This window comes from Malaclemys terrapin, chromosome 1 (genome assembly GCF_027887155.1).
Source record: "Malaclemys terrapin pileata isolate rMalTer1 chromosome 1, rMalTer1.hap1, whole genome shotgun sequence".
NCBI classification, from domain to species: domain Eukaryota; kingdom Metazoa; phylum Chordata; order Testudines; family Emydidae; genus Malaclemys; species Malaclemys terrapin.
This window is the reverse complement of record NC_071505.1, coordinates 266486944-266506020: the sequence shown is the minus strand read 5'-3', so window position 1 is coordinate 266506020 and position 19077 is coordinate 266486944. Positions and strand designations below refer to the sequence as shown.

General features: G+C 40.1%; 1 protein-coding gene across 2 annotated transcripts in view; it reads left to right on the top strand.

Annotated features, from left to right (window-relative positions):
• The window catches only part of NALCN (sodium leak channel, non-selective), a 380117-nt gene that overhangs the window by 152827 nt on the left and 208213 nt on the right, over positions 1-19077 (top strand). For both annotated transcript variants that reach the window (XM_054012833.1, XM_054012825.1), the window contains exon 10: positions 446-532. In XM_054012833.1, coding sequence (XP_053868808.1) covers positions 446-532 — 87 coding nt within the window. The remainder of the gene's footprint in view (positions 1-445; positions 533-19077) is intronic.

The following is a 19077-nucleotide window of genomic DNA, read 5'->3' as shown; positions in this document are numbered from 1 at the left end:
GAGAGTTCTGCAAAAGACCACAATGAAACTTGCTTTTAACAAGAATGTAAGATGGCTGGGTTTCTTCTAAAGATGCTGAATAGATGAGGAGCTTTGTTCTGAGAGATTCTACAAAACAAATAGTGCTGAACAGATCCACTCTGAACTCATTAGTAAAATTAGCACTAATATATTTGGACCAATTATTAGGTAGATGTAATGTGGTTTTTCATATTATCTGAATGAAATTCGGCACAGTAAAAGTTATTATTCGGGCACAATTGTTATTAAAATAGGAGAATGGTGAGATCTATTTTGCATATTCTCTAACAATAAGAACCATTTCCCTCTTTCTTTAAGAGCGCAGAGATCAGAATGTGAGCAGATCCTAAGCAAAATATATCAAAAGCTTCACTTGTATTTATCATTATGTAAAATGCGTCTGACAAGTATTTTCTCCTTCAAGATGTTTCATGAAGATGCTGCTGGAGGATGGCAGCTAGTGGCTGTTGATATGAATAAACCCCAGGGCAGAGCTCCAGCATGTCTACAGGTATGCTACTTTTTTTTAATAAATCAATCGGTGTAAACAGTAATGTGTGAATGTTGGCTTAGAGTGGCTGTTGGTGAGAAATTACAGTTGTAATAGTATTAATCATGAATTGCCGTACATTTCTTGGTTATTTACCAAGTCATACTGCATGTGCTCATGAAACGTAAAATCAGCAAAGAAAGCAGTGTGGACTTCATCCCAAATTATAAGGCATTTTACAATGTTTGTCTAGAAAAGTACATTCTTTATAAAGGGGCTGTCTGATGTTGTCATTTTAAAAGAAGGTTTTAAAAATATCATTTTATTACCTTAAATAATTTAAATAATCCTTCTTTACCTCCACATCCTTCCCTACAAATCAATCCCACCCATGGGTTAGGTGTATAATATGCCCAGTTATTGACCCCAAAATACAATATTGTGCACTAAAAAACATGGGCCAAATAACATACTCAACACAGAAATACTTCAAACCCATTTTCAACTTAAAAATATGATTAATAAAGGGAGGCAGTAGACCTAGATTCAAATTAATACAATATTTTAAATGTTTAATTTTTATATTTTTAGTTTTACATAGATGGATTAATGAAAATCTATCTTACTCAGCTCTGACATAAATCCAAAACTAGGATAAAGAATGTTTATAAATCAAATTTTCCATTCACAGAACAATGTAGAGCAGTAGTTCTCAAACTAGGGCCGCCACTTGTTCAGGGAAAGCCCCTGGTGGAGTGGGCCGGTTTGTTTACCTGCCGTGTCTGCAGGTTCGGCCAATCGCAGCTCCCACTGGCCACGATATGCCGCTCCAGGCCAATGTGGGCTGCAAGAAGCGGCGTGGGCCGAGGGACGTGCTTTCCGCCGCTTCATGCGGCCCCCATTGGCCTGGAGTGGCAAATCGCGGCCAGTGGGAGCCACAATCGGCCGAATCTGCGGACGTGGCAGGTAAACAAACCGGCCCAACCCGCCAGGGGCTTTCCCTGAACAAGCGGCAGCCCTAGTTTGAGAACCACTGATGTAGAGCACCACAAAGTTTTATTTATAACTTTCAGTTTTGCATGATAAGGAATGACACTTGTCAGTGAGCCTGCCTTACTTCAGAACACAACACCAAAAACACTACAGCAATCAGAATAATATGATCTGTGCCTTCCATGCTATGGTTATTAAAGTATGTTTAGTATGTGTACAAGCTGGCAGGGTATGCACTGATGTACGTCTCCTGGCAAACACCTTTTACCATGAGTTCAGGAAAGTTGCACGTTATTAAAGTTGGACAAGCTTGTCACACTGTGGTGTGATATATCTGTCACTCATGGCATATCTCTTAATTGTTCCAACAAAAGGAATGTAAATTCTTGATGTGTGGCAGTATCTAGCCTACCAAAGCATCATCTGCACTATGTTCTTATCGAGTCATAGATTCCAAAACCAGAAGGGACCATTATGATAGACTGACCTCTTGTATAACTCAGACCATAGAACTTCCCCCAAATAATTCCAATGGAGAATCCACCATGACCCTTGGCTCTTGTCTGAACCCGGTCCAATTTATTAACATAATTTTTAAATTATGGGCATCAGAACTGGACAGACTATTCCAGCAGCAATCACAGAAATGCCAAATACAGAGGTAAAATAACCTCTCTACTCCTACTCAACATTCCCCTGCTTATGCATCTTGGGATCGCATTAGCTCTTCTGGCCACAGCGTTACACTGAGAGCTCATGTTTAGCTGATTATCTACCACAACCCCCAAATCTTTTTAGAGTCGCTGCTTCCCAGGATAGAATGCTCCATGCTGTAAGCATGGTCTATGTTCTTTGTCCATAGATGTATACATTTACATTTAGCCATAATAAAATGAATATTGTTAGGTTGTGTCCAGTTTACCAAATCACTCTGAATCTCAACTTTCCTCTTCATTATTTACCACTCTCCCAATTTTTGCATCATGTGCAAACTTTATCAGTGATGATTTCATGTTTTCTTACATGCCTTTGATACAAATGTTAAATAGCTAAGGGCCAAGAACCAAACCCTGCAGGACCCCATTGGAAACACATGCTCTTGATGACAATTCCCCTTTTACAATTACATTTGGAGAACTATCGGTTAGCCATGAAGACCTATCATTTCTCAAGTGATAATCGCAAGTGGTGGTGAAAATGTAGCCAAACTGATGGTGAAAGCGCCATTGAATGGAATTTCAAGATAGTATCTGACTTGCTTGTTTCATTTTTGTCTAATTACTGTGGTGCTGCATATTATTTGTTTTCAAGAGTCATGAAAGCACATACATTGCATTCCATTAAGTTGGAACCTCATGCTTTAGCTGATGCTATGGCTTTTTTACTTTTGCAATTCAGATAATAGTTTTCTTTTGACAGATTGATACGACTCTATCCTATCAACATCCAGCTGATTTTCAATTATATATTACCTTGCTGGAGGTCAAAGACAAGCAAAAATAAACAATGCACAAAATTGTCATTTATAGTGTAATACTGTCCAAATTGGGTCAAGTTGCTTTCCAAACACACAGGAAAACACAATCCCTGCCTTAAAAAACATGCATTCTAAAAGTCTGATAAATTCATGCATATATATTTACTTTATGATGCAGTACTTTATGTAATTGCATCATTGCTTAAATAAAAATATAATAGATTTTAAGTAGGTCACACATCTAAAGGTTGTCGCAACTTTTGCAATATATTCAATTCATTCATTGAGTCTGGAGTCCTTAATGAGAGACGTATTTGTTGTTTATTTGGTTTTGTTAGGGTTTTTTTCCACATTTCTTAAGAGACATATAAAATGTTGTGTGTATATAGAACACCCATGAAAGGATTAACCTTTTTTTAAGGGTATTTTCAGCCAATGAAGATTCATCTGAATATATAATATTTCTATCTTGACATTTATTGGCTAAGTATGCTGTCACTCAGTGTACTGATAGGGGTAGAGTTCTTGGGAAAGGTTAGTGAAGATTTTCTGTATAATTTGAGTTAAATTTTGTAATAAAGATTTTGTTAGGTTTTCTTAATTCTTCTCTGGGGTCTTTAAATATTATTACTGCAAACACAAAGAATATGGTACTCTTTCAACAGTTAGGACTGTGTTTTGATAAAATTGCATTTATTCATTCACTGATATATTTACATTCTGCCAGTTTTTGTATGCAAGCAGAAAATAGTTTACAAAGTAGAGAATCAAGAATTTAGGATTTATCTCCTCAAAAGTGCACTTTGTCTCAGAGGGGAGGAACTGGTCCAATGGATGGGCTACTAGACTGGGTCTCAGGAGACCTAGGTTCAGTTCCTCAATCAACCATAAATTTCCTGTAGATTGTGGATAAATCGTGTAATCTATAAAATGGGGAAATTCTTCCCAACCTCACACAGGTCCTGTGAGAATTAAATCTATTAATAATCATGAGGTGGTCAGGTATTACAGTGATAGAGATCACATAAATAGCCAAATATCTGTCTCTAAATAGAGGAACATAGGAAAGATAAAGAAAGTTCTTGGTCCACTGAGTTTCTTAGTGAAAGGACAGAAGTGTGTAAGAATAAAGCACTAGAGGTAGGCCAAGGATGGTGAGTTTTTAGCGGCGCTTTTAATTTCAGAAACTCCCTACTCAATTTTCTCAAGATTTTCAGAATGGATAGAAATTGCCAATGAGACATAACCCCCATAAGAACATAAGAATGGCCATACTGGGTAAGACCAAAGGTCCATCCAGCCCAGTATCCTGTCTACCAACAGTGACCAATGCCAGGTGTCCCAGAGGGAGTGAACCGAACAGGTAATGATCAAGTGATCTCTCTCTGCCATCCATCTCCACCCTCTGACAAACAGAGGCTAGGGGCACCATTCCTTACCCATCCTGGCTAATAGCCATTAATGGACTTAACCTCCATGAATTTATCTAGTTCTCTTTTAAACCCTGTTATAGTCCTAGCCTTCACAACCTCCTCAGGCAAGGAGTTCCACGGGTTGATTGTGCGCTGTGTGAAGAATTTCCTTTTATTTGTTTTAAACCTGCTGCCCATTAATTTATTTGGTGGCCCCTAGTTCTTATATTATGGGAACAAGTAAATAACTTTTCCTTATTCACTTTCTCCACACCACTCATGATTTTATATACCTCTAGCATATCCCCCGTTTGTCTCCTCTTTTCCAAGCTGAAAAGTCCTAGCCTCTTTAATCTCTCCTCATATGGGACCCATTCCAAACCCCTAATCAATTTAGTTGCCCTTCTCTGAACCTTTTCTAATGCAAGTGTATCTTTTTTGAGATGAGGAGACCACATCTGTATGCAGTATTCCAGATATGGGTGTATCATGGATTTATATGAGGGCAGTAAGATATTCTCCGTCTTATTCTCTATCCCTTTTTTAATGATTCCTAAAATCCTGTTTGCTTTTTTGACTGCCACTGCACACTGCGTGGATGTCTTCAGAGAACTATCCACGATGACTCCAGGGTCTCTTTCCTGATTAGTTGTAGCTAAATTAGCACCCATTGTATTGTATGTACAATTGGGGTTATTTTTTCGAATGTGCATTACTTTACATGTATCCACATTAAATTAATTTACCCCCATTTGGGGTTTTGCTTTTGACTTGCAAATCCACCCTAAAATAACAGCATTGTTGCAACATTAACTACAGGCAGTCTTCACCTCTATATAATGACTTTTTATTGCATTTTTCTTTTCATTGTCCCCAAAGATAACCTGTGATCCCCAGTTATTTATTTTCATTGTTTCCCATGAATGGCATTGATTACAAATACCGATTTTTTTTTTTTTTTGTCCCAGAAAAATAATTGTTATTATTTCCATTTCGACATGAATCATTTGTCATAAATGCATGCTGAGGAACCCACTTTCCCAAATTATTTTGCTGCTGTTGTTGATACTGTTTTAATAGATTTAGGTTTATTATAATTTCCTGCCTACCATGAATTACACCTACCAACATACTGGGAAGTTCTCAGTCTCATGGATACCAAAAGGCTGAACATGAGGTGCCAGAAAAGTCTTTTTTTTTAACTCTAGAGGTGTAACGGGAATAGCACTAGGGCCACTGTTCTAATTTAACAATAAGCATTTGCTATAAAAAGGAAAGAAGGGAAAAAACCATTTTACACTCTATACTATTACTGCTGTAATCAAATTCCCTAAATACTGGCTGGTCCTCTGTGTGTCACTTTGGACCGGAAATCATCTCTCTCTTATTCAATCTATCCCTCATGATGCAGCTAAAATAATCTCCTATTCCTGCGGTTCTGATCATGCCCTCTCTACCCTTTGCTGGTTTCCTATCTTTCCACATCAAGTGTAAGCTCCTTGCCCTCATTTTCAAGATACTACACAATTCTTTAATACATAAACATATACACAATATAACAATATTACACAGCACAAGACAACAACTCTTTTGGAAAAAGTTATTAGAATGTTGATGTTTCCTTTGCTCTGATTGATCAGAAGTATTTAGGAGTTTTCTATTCCTTGTGATCCCATTTTTATTTTCAAGTCATAACCCATGATGGTCTATACTTTAATTTTGTGGTACCCATATCACATAGATTGAGACCAAAATGGTTAAAAATGCTGGACATTATGGGAAGCATTTGATAAATATTTCGAAAAATGGAAATACCAGCCATTTTCTCTTCCTGGGTGGGATTGTGGGAAGGGGAAATGCAGCCAGAGTAGAAGCAACTCTCACCCTAAGGCTGTAATAGCAGCGATGCTGCAGAATGGTGAGGTGTATGTGTGTGTGTTGGGGGTAGGGGGCGGGATTCCTTTGCCTGGCATAACTGTTAGAATCGGGTGGGGGAAAGAGAGAGAAATGAAAAGTTAGTCTCTATTAAGTAGAATGGGCCTCCTGTGGCAGTGAGGCAGTCAGTTGGCTATTTTCTCCTTTGCTTACTGATATGGGAGCATCCTGACCTCATTTTCTACAATGGTTGTGTGGGTTGGAGAGAATGCTTTACGTTTCCCTTAGAGGAAATTAGAAGAAATTCAGCACTGAGCAATGAAAATGATCAGCGGTCTAGAAGGATCAACTTTAGGGAAGAGGCTAAAGGAGCTGTTTGTATTAGGGGATGTCTCTTACTTTGTGTTTGTCTACTCTTCTGTATAGAGAGGCCATGACTGTAAGAAATTAGTGCCAAAAAACCTTTCATGCCATGTGAATGAAAAGTTGCTCTACACCCGACATGCCTAACGCAAACCCACAAAAACAAGGAAATGAAAAGTCATGGTATCTAACATGATATACCTTTTACTCCTCCACCCAAAGATGCACATGTGACCACTACAACAACCAGCATATAGACAACATATTTCTACCTTAACTCTGCCCCAGTGGGGAGGGCATCCTGGCAGCATGCCCTTACCCAAAGTGCCCACCAGCATCAACAGCCAGATTTTTTCCAAACTAGCTGTTCTGCACTGCTCTGAAAAATCACACCAACTCATGCTTGGGGAAGTGGGTGCTGGAAGGCTGGCTAAGCATGATGTGAACCTTTGTTTTCCTCAGCTAAATAGGATTTTATGTTAGGATTGGTTCATAAGATTTTTTCTTTTTATTCATTTTATTCATTAACAAAATAATTCCAAACTCTCACTATGAACAATGTTTTCAAGTTCTAAAGTATGTAGCTTTTAATCTAGAAGGGCCCAAAACAATCAAGATACTCAAAATATGAATTTTTGTTGCTTTGTTGAAACTAATTAGCTGATTTTCTTGAAGCTCCTTGGAAAACTCACGTTTTGCTCAGAGATTATGTGCTGAAAATTTGGAATAGATGCACTTGGAATTTCATATAAAATAGTGTCCGTGAAAGAACATTAAGTGCAAAACTGATCAGAAGCTTGACTTTGGTGGCGCAAAGGCACCACCACAATACGTATACCTTGGTTTATCAACAACTAAGGAGATGGGAGAGATAACAGATTATAAATATTTGAAGAGTATAAAACACCAAGGATGGAGACTATTTATTTATTAATTTATTGTAGCATGTATGTATATAACTAGGAGTAATGGGAAACTGAGAGGGGAAGAATTTCTGTTAAGTATCAGGAAAATCTGTCTGACTGAGATTTGTTAGCTGTGCTATAGTATCCCAGTGGATTTTGTGGAAGACCCATCACCTGCGATTCTTACAACCAGACTGAACAAAACACAGCACTAGAAAATGTCCAATGGGTAACCATCCTGCATTGCAGGAAAATGGCCTCAATGACTTTATACTGTTCTGCTTCTCCAGTGCAGTATTAACACATGTGCATCTAAAGAAGAAGTCAATACAGTGGGGCATTGACATTGTGTTTACAAGAATTTCACCTTCAAGAAGTCAACAGGTCTATGGTCTGCTCAGACTAGACATGTCCTTGACAGAAGACAAGGACAGGACTTGGCACACCTTCCCTGATGGTCCAAGACCCAAGGAGTGGACTTGGCACTCCCTGTTGACCTATGTCGGAAAGATTGGTGAGTACCCTAGAATCCACTTCTCACTGGGACATAGAAGGTCGTAATTCAACTTGAGATCGGCTTGCAAACTGGAGAAGGAAAGAACTGAATAGAAAGCATAGAGAAATGTTCCTTCCAGGAGAGGCATATTATTCACCAATACTTGCTCCTAGTCATATATTCAAAATTTCCTAGGCTCTGATGCCTGTGCTCCACAGTCCTGCTTCCTTTGGGAGGCTTCTGAGACCTAGGTGGACATTTCCAAACCCTTGATTTCATCAAGAGTTTCTTTGAAAGGAGTGATCAAAAAATGGTCTTCACCTCCTCGCCCGTAAGAGGCAAAAAAGGAAGAATACTTGCTCTGAACTGCAGCAGCCTCCTACATCAACCTACTCACCTGTTCCCCTGAAGATTCTGATAGGATTGGGCATGGACACCACTAAAGAATGGGAATGGAAGTTTGAGTCTTTGCCATCTCCTCAGCCCCCAAGCCTCAAAACTGCAATGTTTAGATTTGGAAAGTGACTTGGTAGGATGGGGTTTGTGTGACAGTCTCTGGGGTTTATTAGTGGTGGCTAAAATATATAAATGTTATCAGTCCTGGCCTATCAGGATCTTTGGCTGATGTTTACAGTCCCACTAGGTCCCTGAATTTTCCCTCATTTTCCCCACAATTCTGCCAGCAAAACAATCAAGTCATTTAGTTAATGCTATGAAATCCATCAGAAGAAAGGTACATTCTAAATATGTCAAGCTATTATAATCTATCCAAAAGATTCAGTTTGTTGCAGATTTATTTTGCTTTTTTACTATGATTTGAATAGGCTGGGTGAACCTTTTTGGTTTTGGAATTCTGTTAATTGATGGGCTTTCGCTAGAACTTGTACTGTAATTTGTATTTACAGACTATTTTGAGGGCACACCAGTGTTGAAGTATTCAATAATGCCACTAAAATTAAGGTTCAGCTGAGTTTCCTTTAGAAAACTCAATTTCTGGGGTTAAATATGTCCAGTGTTTCAAATTCCATCAAGCTGAAAACAGGTATTTAAATTGTCATGTTGGGTTTTTGGGTGTGTGTGTGTTTAGCATAATTATAGCAATCAAAGTATTTGAAGCAGTAGCATCACGACTTGCTTAGTGCTGTAGCTCTGATGACAAGTTTGGGCAAAGAACTGCAAAGCCTTCGAATAAAACTAGAATCCCCCCCTTTTTTTTTTTAGTTTTCCCCCAGCCCCATTTTCCCTTTTTTTAAAAAAAGTGTTTCCCCAACAAAGGCATCTTTTTACTGCAGTGCTAAAAATACATCAGGTGTTACAGCTTTACTAGCCAATAATATTGGTTCAGATGAGTCATAAAGTTAAATAATGACTTCAACATATTTTGGAATATTGTTGATGCCTCTGGCATCCTGTTGGTGTTTAAAGTGAAAGCAGTTAGGACACACACACTTTACAACTTTTTTACAGAGAACCCTTAAGATCTCTTAAGTGAATATTATATATTCAGATGAGGATTTCTCCACCCCAAATATATCTGCCAGGAAAAAATATTTCTGAGAGGATGTCAAGGCTCCTTCCCCACTCTGAACTTTAGAGTACAGATGTGGGGGCCTGCATGAAAACTTCTAAGCTTAACTACCAGCTTAGATCTGGTCCGCTGCCACCACTCCCAAATGGGCTAACTCCCTTCCCAGGGTAGGCTTGAGAGACTTTTCCACCAACTCCCTGGTGAACACAGATCCAACCCCTTGGATCTTAAAACAAGGAGAAATTAACCATCCCCCCTCCTTTCTCCCACCAACTCCTCGTGGATCCAGATCCAACCCCCTTGGATCTAAAAACATCTATCCTTAGGTTCAAAGTTACAGCAAACAGAGGTAAACACCCTAGCAAAAGGTACATTTACAAGTTGAGAAATCAAAGATAAAACTAACACGCGTAGCCTGGCTGTACTTACAAGTTTGAAATCTGAGAGACTTGTTCAGAAAGATTTGGAGAGCATGGATTGATGTCTGGTCCCTCTTAGTCCCAAGAGCGAACTCCCCCCAAAACAAAGAGCACAAACAAAAGCCTTCCCCCCCACCAAGATTTGAAAGTATCTTGTCCCCTTATTGGTCCTTTGAGTCAGGTGTCAGCCAGGTTACCTGAGCTTCTTAAACCTTTACGGGTAAAAGGATTTTGGAGTCTCTGGCCAGGAGGGATTTTATAGTATTGTACACAGGAGGGCTGTTACTCTTCCCTTTATAGTTAGGACAGAGGAAAAAGATTTTTTTCCTTTTACTTTCTTGGTCTTTTCAGGCACTAGCCCGAACGCCTTTAATTCATATTGAAGGAGAGTCAGAAAATCTGTACCTCCATTTTGCTTTAGTCTAACCTCCAAAAGGCCTGATGCCCTGATTTTTGCAAACACCTGTGATCTGATTTATCAGAAGTACTTAGCACCCATCTATCCCAATGAGGTCAATGAGAGCTGAAGTTGCTCTGTACCTTTGAAAATCAGGTTATTAATGCAGTGACTTCATTGACTTCAAGTGGAATACTCACTTAAGTGTTGTAAAAAGCAACAGAGTCCTGTGGCACCTTTAAGACTAACAGATGTATTGGAGCATAAGCTTTTGTGGGTGAATACCCACTTCGTCAGACACATGTCTTACGTGTTGTTACTCATATACTTAAGTACTTTCAGAATCAGACTCCAGATTAGGTTTTTTTTATTCTCTCTTAGTTAAGGCTCCGTGAACCTTGAAGGGATTGGTTTATGCCCTGAACTATGCAGTGTGGCTGGATTTAGAAGCAAGCCAGCTACTGCAGCCTCACTTGGAGGTTGTAGTTCAATTTTTTCAAACTTTTAAGCATAATCCCTCATAGCAGGCCATTCCACTGTCCCCTTACAAGGTCCCCTCTCTACCATACCAGCCTGCTCCCTCCCTGCCCACTTTTATCTCAGATCTCTGGAGAGAGGGATTGTGTAGCTAATTGGAGGGAAGATGAGAGCTGTTGATGTAGAGGAGGGAAGGGGGAGACGGGTGCAAGGAAGGATGTTTACTGGCTTCTGATCTGTTGAACAAACTCAGGTCATGTTTGCAACCATTCTCAAGCAGAGGCTGAGATATGCTTCTAACCTGAAGCCTGATTTGAGAATATTTTGCATAGCTTTGGTTTTAAGCCTTTTTTTTGTTGTTGTTGTTCACTTCTTTTAATTCCTTCTGTTACAATCTTGACTGTCTCAAAGCTTATAAATAATGGACCAAATTCAACCCTCACTATAAGTGGATCAACCTTACTAAAGATAGTGGAGTTTGGCTTGCTGACACTAAAGGAGGAATTTTGGCCAATGTTCACAGTTCTTCTGTCTTTCAAAAAATTTCACTTAAATCCCAGATTCTTGCTGAAAACTTTACCAAATTCTTTCCTATCACAAACCTGTAGAGAAGGCTTGTTGGTACAGTGTATAAAGATTAGAAATCAAAATTCCCGGTTACTAATTCTGACTATTTAAAGGGTGTAAATACTAAGGATGAAAGCTAGTATGGGTAGTACAGAGGGGGTATAATTAAGAGCAATGGGATACAATTGAGAAAGGGAACATTTAGGCTGCCATTGAGATGTGGTAGGCTTTGGAATAGTCTCTGTAGGGAAGTGGTAGCATCTCCCTTACTTACCATCATGTGAGTCTTTACAAACTGGATAGTACAAAACACTTGAAAATGTACTGTAAGGAATAATCCTGCACTGACAGGGATGCAGTGCCTGAGATAATAGACATTTTCCTTTTCTAACTTCTAAGATTAGAAAGATAAAGATGACACAGAGCTGACACAAGCACAATCTCGTGCTTACCTGATATTTCATGGTTACAGTGCTTTAGAATTCCTCTTAATTGCTCCCCAGAGTCAGTCTTTGTTCATTTAATCTCCACCTTGTCTTTTGAGCACCAAACTGCACAAGATCTGAATGGTACTGAATAAAGCTAGATCCTGCACACATTAGGTTCTGCAATATAACCTGGCCTGTTATCCTCCTGGCTCAGAACCACCCACACTATAGCTCCTAAACTCCCTCCCTCCAACCCAAGCCTCTTGCATTCAGAAATCAGCTCCCACCAGCACCTCTCAGGCTCAGACCTCAGCGCCATCTTAGCTCAAAAACTTCCCCTATCCAGACTATGAACTGGGGTAGTTCAGATGTCCAACTCTAAACCCTTCCCCAGACTCTTAACCTTCCACTTCCAACCCTATTTCTCTTATCTGAGGCTGAGAACCCTTCCCTCTGCTCCCTGACTCCTATTTCCCATGGCTCAAACTCCACCGTTCAGACCCCTCTCTCCCTCGCCACCCAGTTCCCTCTGCCCGTGCAGAACTTACACACACCGTCCTGCTGGATCTGGAGAAGCAGGGGCAGAGGCACAAGGAAGGAACTGTAACTGTGATGGGTAGAGAGTCCCATACCTTGCCTCCGTGGGACTAATTTTAACAATTTTGTGGTGTGACTGCGCCCTCTGCTGCTTTGTGGTGCTGGAGCATCTTTAGGTGGTCTTTCTCTACTAGGGCTACTCCAGTGATAGCAAATTGTATTGCATCTGCAGTAATTCAGTCAGACTCTAGACACTGTCATCCACAGCATAGATACTATGCAGTATCTGTGGCATAGCTGACAATTGATACCCTTCTGGTAGAGTGTAATTTCATCAGTCCCTAATACCCATCAGCTGTCCTGTTGTACTTGTAGATAAACTTTTGTTTGAGCAGGAATTTTTTGGTAAATATGAACACTGCAGCTCAACCTATTTCTAATGTTTGTACGTTATTCAGAGTTTTAATCCAAAGTTTCTTTTTTTCTGTACTTGGTAGCACTTCCTTTTAAAAAAAATTCTTTTGTTGTACACAAGTTTGCAATACAGATGGCAGTAAATAATAAAATGAACTATGCAAATGTACTATAACAATAATGAGCCACAAATCACATGTTTTCATCATGTCAGCTAAAGGCAAACAAATTTTTTGAAAGGAGAAAGTATACCATGTAAATAACTGAAATGTTTTTAAAAAAGGTCTTTACTTCTATATCAAATAGGTAGATTAAGTCCGCATCAAACTAGTATATGCTGACAATGGTAATCTTTAAAAGACCCACTTTCAGGATTGCTTTGTGCATGAGGTACTGGAATAAACACAGGAAATCTGAGTGCAATCCTCTGCCAAAGATTGCCTGTGTCACCTTAGGCAGATCACGTAACGCCTGATTTTTTCATATGCTCAGAGCACCCATAACACACATTGAGCTGCAATTCAGGCCCTTAATCCCTCCGTGTCTCAGTTCTCATCTGTAAATTCACACTTACTTCGAACGTGCTGACATACTACAGTGATAGCAGCTATATAGATACCTAGATAGGTGACTTATATAACGTTTCTTTCTATCTTTGCCCATGGTGGTCTCAAAATGTTTGGGGGGGGAGTTTATAAGAACAGTGACACCTCACGTTTTATTTTTATTTGAAGAATATTGAACTTTGCCCACCCATTTACCCTTCAGTTTCATGTGCTTGTTTTGTAATAGATTCATTTCTTGTAAACCAAGTCAGGCATAAATTTCTTTAAATATGAAAGTACAATCATTTTCTTAACCAGGCTGCACATCCTAGTGACATTTAACGAAACACATTTATAATTTATACACTTGTAGCTATAATATGAATTGTCATTTAATAGCATGAAACCTGAATAGAATTTCAAATCCTATAAAATGGCTATTATTAGAAAATGTATCCAACCCTTAATAAGGAATAACAAATCTGGCATCTACAAAAATCAACATCAGGAAAAGATTCTTAAAGAATAAAGCCTCCTTCTTAAGCAGAGAAAGTGAAGGGAGAAAAAAAATCTATAAAATACAAAACAAAAGCTAATCTGAATACCTTGCATGTAATTCATTGTGAGATGAGTGGTATAATTACCCCCATTTTACAGGTGGAGAACGGAGGCACAGAGAATTAAATATCCACTAATTTTAGATGCCCAATTTGAGATGCCTAGGACCTGATTTTCCAGAGTACTTAGCATTATTGAGTACTTTATATATCCAGTCACAGCTTCTATTGAGTTCAATTGCAGTAATGAATGCTCAGCACTTCTGCAAATTGAGCCCCAGTGTCTCAAGTTGGGCACCCATAAAATGAGGAGTACACAATTAGTGACCATCTGTGAAAAGTTTGGTTGAAGTGACTTTCCTAGTATCACAGCAGAGGCACGGATAAAATCTAGTTCTCTAGAGTAGCATTCATCTGCCTTAGCCATGAAACCAACCTTAGCCATTCATTTTCTTTCCACAATTATGAAATCTTTCTACAGAGAAGATGAGTGACTCTCCTAACAGTTAATCCATACTACTTGATATTTTTTTTAAATGATATATTTCATGGTGTAACTTATAAACCATTTGGAGTTTCTGGTTTCTGCCCTTTTCCAGGTGTGATTATATAAATATAAATATGACCCTCTGGTGTACATTACTGCAGCCATTTTGTAGACACCTCCTCCTCCCATCCTTTTAACCCTCCCCCCAAAATCAATTGAATGAGTTTCAAATGAAAATCGGTCTTAATTTGTCAAGCAACTTGATTAAAATATTCAGACCTATATTATTAGTTTTATCATATAACTGTAACATACTTATTACTTCCTAATTATGAGATACCTTCATAATTCCAATGAGAATTATCAATTAAGAAATTTTATATTACATAAATATAGGACAACAGGATTTTCCTCTCACAGGGTATTCCTTTGTTGTTTGAAAAATATGTTTGATGCTAATATTTTTTAAATAAATCCTTTGAAGTTAACTTCAATAGAAACACTTACCATAAAGACCAAAAGATGTTTGGGTTATTAATTAGCGACTTTTACTTCATTATGATTTAGTACATAGCAAAATCAATTCATAATTATAGATTTTTCTTTTTTGGAACACTAATACTTTTTCTATTAATCAAACTTTTAAAAACAATTTTGTGTGCTGATGGCAAACTTTTACATGCCTTTTACATTATTTGCACACAGGGCTCGAGCCAGGTTTTACCAGGCCTAGGGCAAGATACGTATAGAAGCAGGGTTCCTATGAGGCCCTGTCCCATGACCCTGAGGCAACTTTTCATGTCACTCTTTGTGTCATGACCACCCAACAGCTCTATCTAATATTCTTATATGAGACCAATCACCTGGGTATCTGAGAACTTCATTCTCTTTTGTTTCTGTCCCATTCTTCTGCCCTGTATCTGCCATCACCAGGCACTTTGCTGCATCTCACTGCTTGGGTTCTTGCATCATGTGACCAGATATTTGAAGTTAAAATCTGGACTCCTGTCATGCAGGGAGTGGACAGATGGGAATATATTTTGTAGTGGGTTGGATGTGCAGAGAGAAGCAGGTAAGGGCTTTATTGGAGGTGAGTGAGAAAAAAGGGTTTCTTATTCCCTCTGCACCCTCATTCCACCCACACCAGCACCCCAGAAACTCAGGCTCTGCCTGTCACAGTAGAGGGCAATTGCACCTGGATTTCCTCCTCTAGGGTCCAGCCAAGGCACCCACTCTAGACTCCTGGCTCCTCAGCCATCATATCTCTTGGGTGGAGACTCATCTCTGTTTCACTCCTGATGGGTGGTTTTCCAGGCTGCACAGTTCCCTGCATACACTATGTTATTCCCAGCAAGCCAGACTGCCTAAATGGGCCAGCATTTGCTCTTTGCTTTCTCTTTGAGGCTGTAAACAGCGTAATTGCCAGCAGTCACAGATAACACACAACTCTGTAAGTCAGCACATTTATTCTTAAGGTGAAATCATGATAGGGAAAACATAAAAAACAATGAAATTCCTACAAGCATGCTAACAGTTTACCAGAGGTCATCCATCAGTCTTATGGGGGCTCAGTAGGCCAAAGTCCTTCCAATACTTCCTAGGAAATAACTGCTGCAAATCAAATGCAAAACTAAAATAAGGCAGGCCAAGGAAGAATTTGACGAGCAACTAGCTATTGACACAAAAACTAATAGTTTTTTAACATACATTGGAAGCAGGAAGCCTGCCAAACAGTCAGTGGAGCTACCAGATGAGCAAGGTGCTAAAGGAGCACTCATGGAAGACAAGACTGTTGCAGAGAAGCTAAATGAATTCTTTGCATCGGTCTTCACTGCAGAGGATATGGGGGAGATCCCAAACCTGAACCTTTGTTTTTAGGTGACAGATCTGAGGAACTGTCCCAGATTGAGGTGTCAACAAAGGAGGTTCTGGAACGAATCGATGAATTAAACATAATAATTCACCAAGACCAGATGGTATTCACCTAAGCGTTCTGCAGCAACTAAGTTATGAAATTGCAGAACTATTAACTGTGGTAGTTAACCTTTCACTTAAGTCACCCTCTGTACCAGATAATTGGAGGATAGCTAAAGTAACGCCGATTTAAAAAAAAAAAAGGCTCCAGAGGCAAACCTGGCAATTACAAAGTCTGGTAAGCCTAACTTCAGTACCAGGAAAATTGGATGAAACAATAGTAAAGAACAGAATTATCAGACATCTAGATAGTATGTTGTGGAAGAGTCAATAAAGCTTCTATAAAGGGAAATCATGCCTCACCAATCTATTAGAATTCTTTGAGGGAGTCAACAAGCATGTGGACAAGGGTGATCCAGGTGATATCGTCTACTTGGATTTTCAGAAAGCCTTTGACAAAATCCCTCACCAAAGGCTGTTAAGAAAACTAAGCAGTCATATGTCAATAACTGGCTAAAAGATAGGAAACAAGGAGTAGGAATAAATTGTCAGTTTTCACAATGAAGAGAGGTAAACAGTGGGTTCCCCTAAAGATGTGTACCGGGACCTGAGCTGTTCAGCATATTCATGCTCGGGAAAAGGGGTGAACAGTGAAGTGGCAAAATTTGAAGACAATACTAAATTAAGATAGTTAGGTACAAAGCTCTGTGAAGAGTTGCAAAGTGATCTTACTAAAGTGGGTGACTAGGCAACAAAATGGCAGATGAAATTCAGTGTTGATAAGTGCAAAGTAGTGCACATTGGAAAGTATAATCCCAACTTTACATATAAAATGATGGGGTCTAAATTAGCTGTTACCAGTCAAGAAAGAGATCTTGGAGTCATTGTCGATAGTTCTCTGAAAACATCCAATTCCATTCAATGTGCAGTGGCAGTCAAAAAAGATAACAGTGTTAGGAACCTTTAGGAAATGGATAGATAATAAAACAGAAAATATTGTAATGCCACTACATAAATCCATGGTATGCCCATGCTGTGAATAGTGTGATTCTGGTTGTCCCATCTCAAAAAAGATAGAATTGGGAAAGCAGAATTGAAAAACAACAGAGAAGGGCAGCCAAAATGATTAGGGGTATGGAATAGCTTCCATACAAGTAGAGATTAAAAAGACTGGGACTGTTCATCTTAGAAAAGAGACTACTAAGGGGAGATACGATAGAGGTCTATAAAATCGTGAATGGTGTGGAGAAAGCGAATCAAGCAATTATATTTACCCCTTTTCATAACACAAAAAAAAGGGGTCACCCCATGAAATTAATGAACAGGAGGTTTAAAACCAACAAAAGTACTTATTAACACAATGCATAGTCAACCTGTGGAACTTGTTACCATGGGATGTTGTGAGGCCAAAAGGGTAACTGTGTTCAACAAAGAATTAGGTAAATTCATGGAGGAAAGGCCCATCACAGGCTATTAGCCAAGATGGTCAGGGACACAACCCCATGGTGCAGGTGTTGCTAAACCTCCAACTGCCAGAAATTGGGATTGGACAACAGCAAATGGATCACTCAAAATAGCCCTGTTCTGTTCATTCCCTCTGAAGCTTCTGGCATGGTGGACTGTCAGAGACAGGATACTGGGCTAAATAGGTCTGACCCAGTGTAGCCGTTCTTGCATCTTAAGGTTCTGTCCAATTGCTGGATTGGAAAGAAAGCCCACAGTCAGTTTAAACTCAGGCTATTTATCCAAAAGGCTTTTCTTTGTCTGTTGGTCTCTGGAGAATCCTCTCTGGAGGTGTTACAAAACGTGAATGAATTTGTGTAATCACCCTCCACTATTCTTAATTCCTGGAGGAGCTGTTGTTACCCTCCCCCGTGGAATTCAATACAAGCCCTGGCCCACAATGATACATAAACGTAACAGTGTAAGATCTCCCAAAGATATTGCAGGAAATTGCCATATCTGTCACAGTGACATTATAGCAAAAGGCAGAGAGAGAGCAAACAGTATTTACCCCGCAGTGCCTCCTTAATTTTTCTCATTCCTATCCTTCTTACTGTATTTTCTACCAGCTTCCTTTAGTCCAGCTCTTTATTCATTTTTTTTTTAAATCTCCTTTGCTCCACGTTCTAACTCTGCCTGCAGCTGAGTTGCTATTGTGGTGTAGGGGATATAGACCAGAGGAGAAGCCAGCTCAGCTGCAGGCGGTCATTATGGGGGGAAGTCAGAAGAGTGGAATGACATCCCCCTCCCCATCCCTCCAGCACCAGTAGCAACTAAGGCAGAGATGGGCAAACTATGGCCTGCGGGCCACATGCGGCCCACAGGACCATCCTGCCCAGCCCCCGAGATCCTGGTCCGGGAGGCTAGCCCCGGCCTCTTCCCTGCTGTCCGCCCTCCCCCGGAGCCTCAGCTCACTCGCTCCACCTCTGGCACAATGCTCTGGGCAGCGCGGCAGCAGTGGTGTGGCCCGGCTCCAGCCGGGTGGCACGGCTGTAGCACCACCAGCCACTGGTGCTCTAGGCAGCGCGGTAAGGGGGCAGGGAGCAGGAGGGGTTGGATAGAGGGCAGGGGAGTTCGGGGTGGTGGTCAGGGGCTGTGGATAGGGGTTGGGGTGGTCGGGGGGAACAGGGGGTTGAACGGAGGCAGGGGTCCCGGGGGCAGGGGCAGCTGGGAAGGAGGGGGGTTGGATGGGGCGGCAGGGGGCAGTCAGGGGCAGGAGTTCCGGGGGCAGTCAGGGGACAGGGAGAAGGGGTGGTTGGATGGGGCAATGGT